General features: G+C 41.0%; 1 protein-coding gene across 1 annotated transcript; it reads left to right on the forward strand.

Annotated features, from left to right (window-relative positions):
- Positions 1-393: 393 nt before the first annotated feature.
- LOC147965687 (uncharacterized) lies at positions 394-2,358 on the forward strand. The gene is made up of 2 exons (XM_087526883.1): positions 394-1,940; positions 2,031-2,358. The coding sequence occupies exons 1-2, from the start codon at positions 421-423 to the stop codon at positions 2,356-2,358; spliced, it is 1,848 nt and encodes a 615-aa protein (XP_087383009.1). The 5' UTR covers positions 394-420.
- Positions 2,359-4,157: the final 1,799 nt, after the last annotated feature.

Below are 4,157 nucleotides of genomic sequence, written 5' to 3' on the forward strand. Positions count from 1 at the left end.
CGGAATGCAATGACAACATGGTGCATTATATCTGAAAGCACCTATAAGATTAAAAGGAGTGAGCCAGCAAGGTTCACAGTTTTTTGTCCATATCCTAGGTGTAGGTGGAAGTTGCATGCATCTCGTATGATAAAGAGCAAATATATTCAGGTAATCCAAGTTCATTTAGTAATTTAGTTTCAGATCGTTGAGTAAGGTTTCTTAACTGTTCTTTACCCTTTTATTTTGTTTCAGATAAAGAAAAGCCCACACAAGCACACCTGTCCACCTGGAGGGGGAGGGGGGAAGGCCAAAACAAAGCTAGCAAAAACTAGGTGGGTGGCAGATGCTATATTGGATTGGCTGAGAGAAGAACCTGGACTTGGTCCAACAGCACTCCATGGGAAGCTTTTTGAGAAGTACAAGATAGAAATTCCTTACATGAGAATTTTCAATGCTAGGGAAAAGGCTCTTGACAGAACTAATGGTCAATGGAATGACAGTTTTCAGCTGCTTTACACTTTCAAAGCTGAAGTGGAGATGGCAAGTCCAGGGAGTGTTGTAGAGATTGACAAGCATACAGTTCCATTCAAAATAAAAGGGAAGTCATTTCAGAAGGAGTGCTCCAGAAGGGCTTTTTTTTGTTTCAAGGCTTGCTGGCAGGGGTTTCTAGATGGTTGCAGGCCCTATTTGGCTGTAGATGCTACACATTTGACTGGAAGATGGAGAGGACAGCTAGTAGCAGCTTCTGCAGTTGATGAACACAACTGGCTATTCCCAGTTGCATTTGGTGTGGTAGAGGCAGAGTCTGAGGAAAGTTGGGTCTGGTTTCTGCAGCAGTTGCGCAACATTATAGGCACACCCCCAGGTTTAGCTATACACACAGATGCTTGCAAGGGTTTAGAGAGTGCAGTGGAAATTGTATTCCCTGGAGTGGAGCATAGGGAATGTATGCGACACCTAGCGCATAATTTCAAAAAGAAGTTCAAAGGTAAAGTTTATGATGAGAACTTATGGCCAGCATCATACACATGCAGCAAAAGGAAGCATGAACACCATTTGAGAGTGTTGTATGATCAAAATCCTCTTGTGAAGGAGTACATGGATGCACATCATGGCAAGGTGTGGTCAAGAAGAAAATTCAACGAAATCTGCAAAGTAGATTATGTGACCAGTAACCTTGCAGAATGCTTCAATTCAAAGTTCAAGTCAGTGAAAGGGCTCTTGTTGTGGCAAGCATTTGACAAGATGAGGCAAATGATCATGATAAAGATGGCTCTTCGCAAAAGAATTGCAGAAACACAATATGTTGGTCATCAAATGCTCCCATCACTGATTAAGGCATTGCACTTGAAGGCAAGAGGACTGAAGATGAAATGTATTGGATCTGGTACATATGAGGGAGAGGTTACCTATACTGACACTAAAAATAGGGTATGGAGGTATCCTGTGAACCTAAGTACTAGAGAATGTACTTGTAGGCAATGGCAGATCCGTGGGAAGCCATGCATACATGCCCTACATCTGATGACCGTTATCGGGGGTGCAGATGGTGAAGTTGATCAATATTGCTCTGAGTATTTCTCTGTTGCCAAATTTATGGCTGCTTATGCTGACAATGTGCCTGCACTATTGGGGAAAGATCAATGGAACATAGTAGATCCAGGGTTCAAACTCCACGCTCCTGTCATTACTAGACCACCAGGAAGACCAAGGAACCAGAGGATTAGAGCAGGTGAGGAGGGTCATCTACCAAAGAAGTGTGCTTGCAAAAAATGTGGAGTTCTGGGGCATATTGCTAGGCTTTGTACCAATGCAGTGGATGCATCATTTGGAGAGGAGGAAAGATGGACATCAGCCAATGCTGAGGAGAATGCAGCAGCAATGGAGACTGAAGATGCAGTGGAGAATGCAGCAGCAAATGAAGCAGTGGAGAATGCAGCAGGAAATGAAGCATCTTGGTATGTGTTTGCACCCTTTGTAGAATGCAGCTACCCTTTTGTTTGCATTTGTTCTCTTTTTTGCCTATGGCTTATAATTTTATTTACCAGCTCTAGGGAGAAAAGTCCAAGAGATGAAGAAGCAGAAGATTTTGAAACCATGGCCTTTGATGGTTTTGAATCTATAAGAGAGGAAGAGGAGGGCATAATTTTTCCAATTGTGCCTCTAAAGATTACTGAACCCATAGATGACCGTCAAATGGTCGTCAAGTGCTCAGCGAGTGCAACTACTCCATCAGCACCTCCACGAGGAAAACCCCAAGTAAAGCCCAAGATCAAAAGGAACAAGAGTCTGAAAGAAAAGAGCATCTCAACTAGGGAAACCAGGAGCAAGATGGTGAAGCCAGCTGCAAACACAAGGAGCAAGTCAAAAATTTGAATTAAGTTGTTGGGAAATGTTTGTGTTGTCAATTTGAGGGTGAGTGGATCGCTTAAAACTTGGTAGATTTGTATTAAGATGTTGGCATCTTAAAACTTGGTAGATTTGAGCTACTGTGATAACTTATCAGTTGTAATAATGTTGCTTCTACTTTGGTTTCTTATTTGAGTCAGAATTCAAATTTCCATCAAAATTTGAATTTAAATCAATATTTGAATTTGGGCCAAAATTTGGATTCGAGTCAAAGTTGAAGTTGAACATTGGAGGTTCATTGCTCTGTGCGGTGTATTTGATCGAGCATTTGAAGTCCAATATTCGTAGGTGAACAGTCCAAATGAGAAATGTGCTAGAAACAAGCTCGAAAACTAGGGTAAACAACCCTATTTGAAATCAAGTTTTTTTGACCTTGCCTAAATGAGGCATATATATTTTTATTAACACTTGTCCCATATATATAGGGTAAAAACGAAGTCTCGCTATTTATTGATTAATATTCATATTACTACATTTTTTGAAAAAAATATGCTTTTAATTCAAAACCGTCGAATAACACGTTTTAGATATGAAAATGAAAAAGTAAGTTCAGATCCTTCTTACTCACTCCAAAATGAAGCTATGGAGATTTTTCTGATTTTTTTAATTATTTTGAATTTTTTTTCAAACCCTAAACCCTCTCTCCCTATTCTACGAACTCTGAAAATGTTCATAGGTGATAGCTCATTTGTGTGAAGACTTTTTCCATGAAAATGACCTACACCAAGTTTATATTTTTTTTCTCATAACCTTGTCACATATGATGGCTATGTGCGCAAGAATTACAACATTTTGATTTTTTTGAATTTTTTAAAAACATTTGAACTTGATTTCGACAGATCACTTCAAAAAATGATTTTTCAAAAAAATGCCCCTATACCGAGTTTATATTTTTTATGGTAACTAGGTCTCATAAACGGACGAACTACGTTTGTTTTATATTTTTGCAATTTTTTCTAATTTAGTTATGGCCATTTGAAATCTGGTCAAACCCTAATAACCCCGTTGACTCGCTCATAACCCTGCAGAAATGCTCCAAACCCTAGCGTCGAACGTGCGCTGTCGGATCCTACCAAGCGCCAAACACCACCCATCAGATGTGGGGCAGGCATGCGCGATCCGCATGATGCATCCTGATTGGCTACTGCACTGTTCTTCTTGGGTTTTTTACAATCTGCCCCACTTTACATATGAAATTGTATTTTTCGCACATGACCACCACATGTCAGTGTTAAGAGTTGGTTCAAAAATTGAAACTGCAAAATACAATGTGGCAAATTGTCAATATAGCTTCCCCTTCTCCTCTTCTCCATCTGACAGACAAAGGCATCGAGCAGATCGAGCAATTCCTCTGTTTCTTTCCCCATCTTCTCGTTCTTCTTCCTCTCGAGCAATACCTCTGTTTCTTCCTCTCGGACGATATGTCAACCTCCTCGTCAGCCCCTGTTCCACGTGGCCGGTGTATGGTCCAGTGCCGATGACTCGATGCCCTGACTGCCCACGGACTGCGCCACTGAAGCAGTTGACTTCGAAGGAGGAGAAGAATGGGAACTTTGGGCGCGAGTTCGTCAAATGCGAGAGCAAGCCGGAGGGGCAGGTTAGATCTAAGTTTTCCTCACATCCTTTATCTCTAATTTCTCAAAAAATCTGTCAGATTTGGATTTAGGTTACATGATTTCGTTTTCAGATCGTGAAGAAATGCCACCATTTCGAGTGGATGGATGATTACATCCGGAGGCTTCAAGGGTCGGGCTTGCTGGATTCGA

The sequence above is a fragment of the Triticum urartu genome, chromosome 6A, assembly GCF_056163025.1.
Source record: "Triticum urartu cultivar PI428250 chromosome 6A, HENAU_Tu73, whole genome shotgun sequence".
Taxonomy (NCBI): Eukaryota; Viridiplantae; Streptophyta; class Magnoliopsida; order Poales; family Poaceae; genus Triticum; species Triticum urartu.

Coding starts and splice junctions, on each gene's coding strand:
- LOC147965687 (XM_087526883.1), top strand. CDS start 421: ATGAGAATTTTCAATGCTAGGGAAAAGGCTCTTGACAGAACTAATGGT. Junction 1,941..2,030: donor GCAGGAAATGAAGCATCTTG/GTATGTGTTTGC, acceptor TTTATTTACCAG/CTCTAGGGAGAAAAGTCCAA.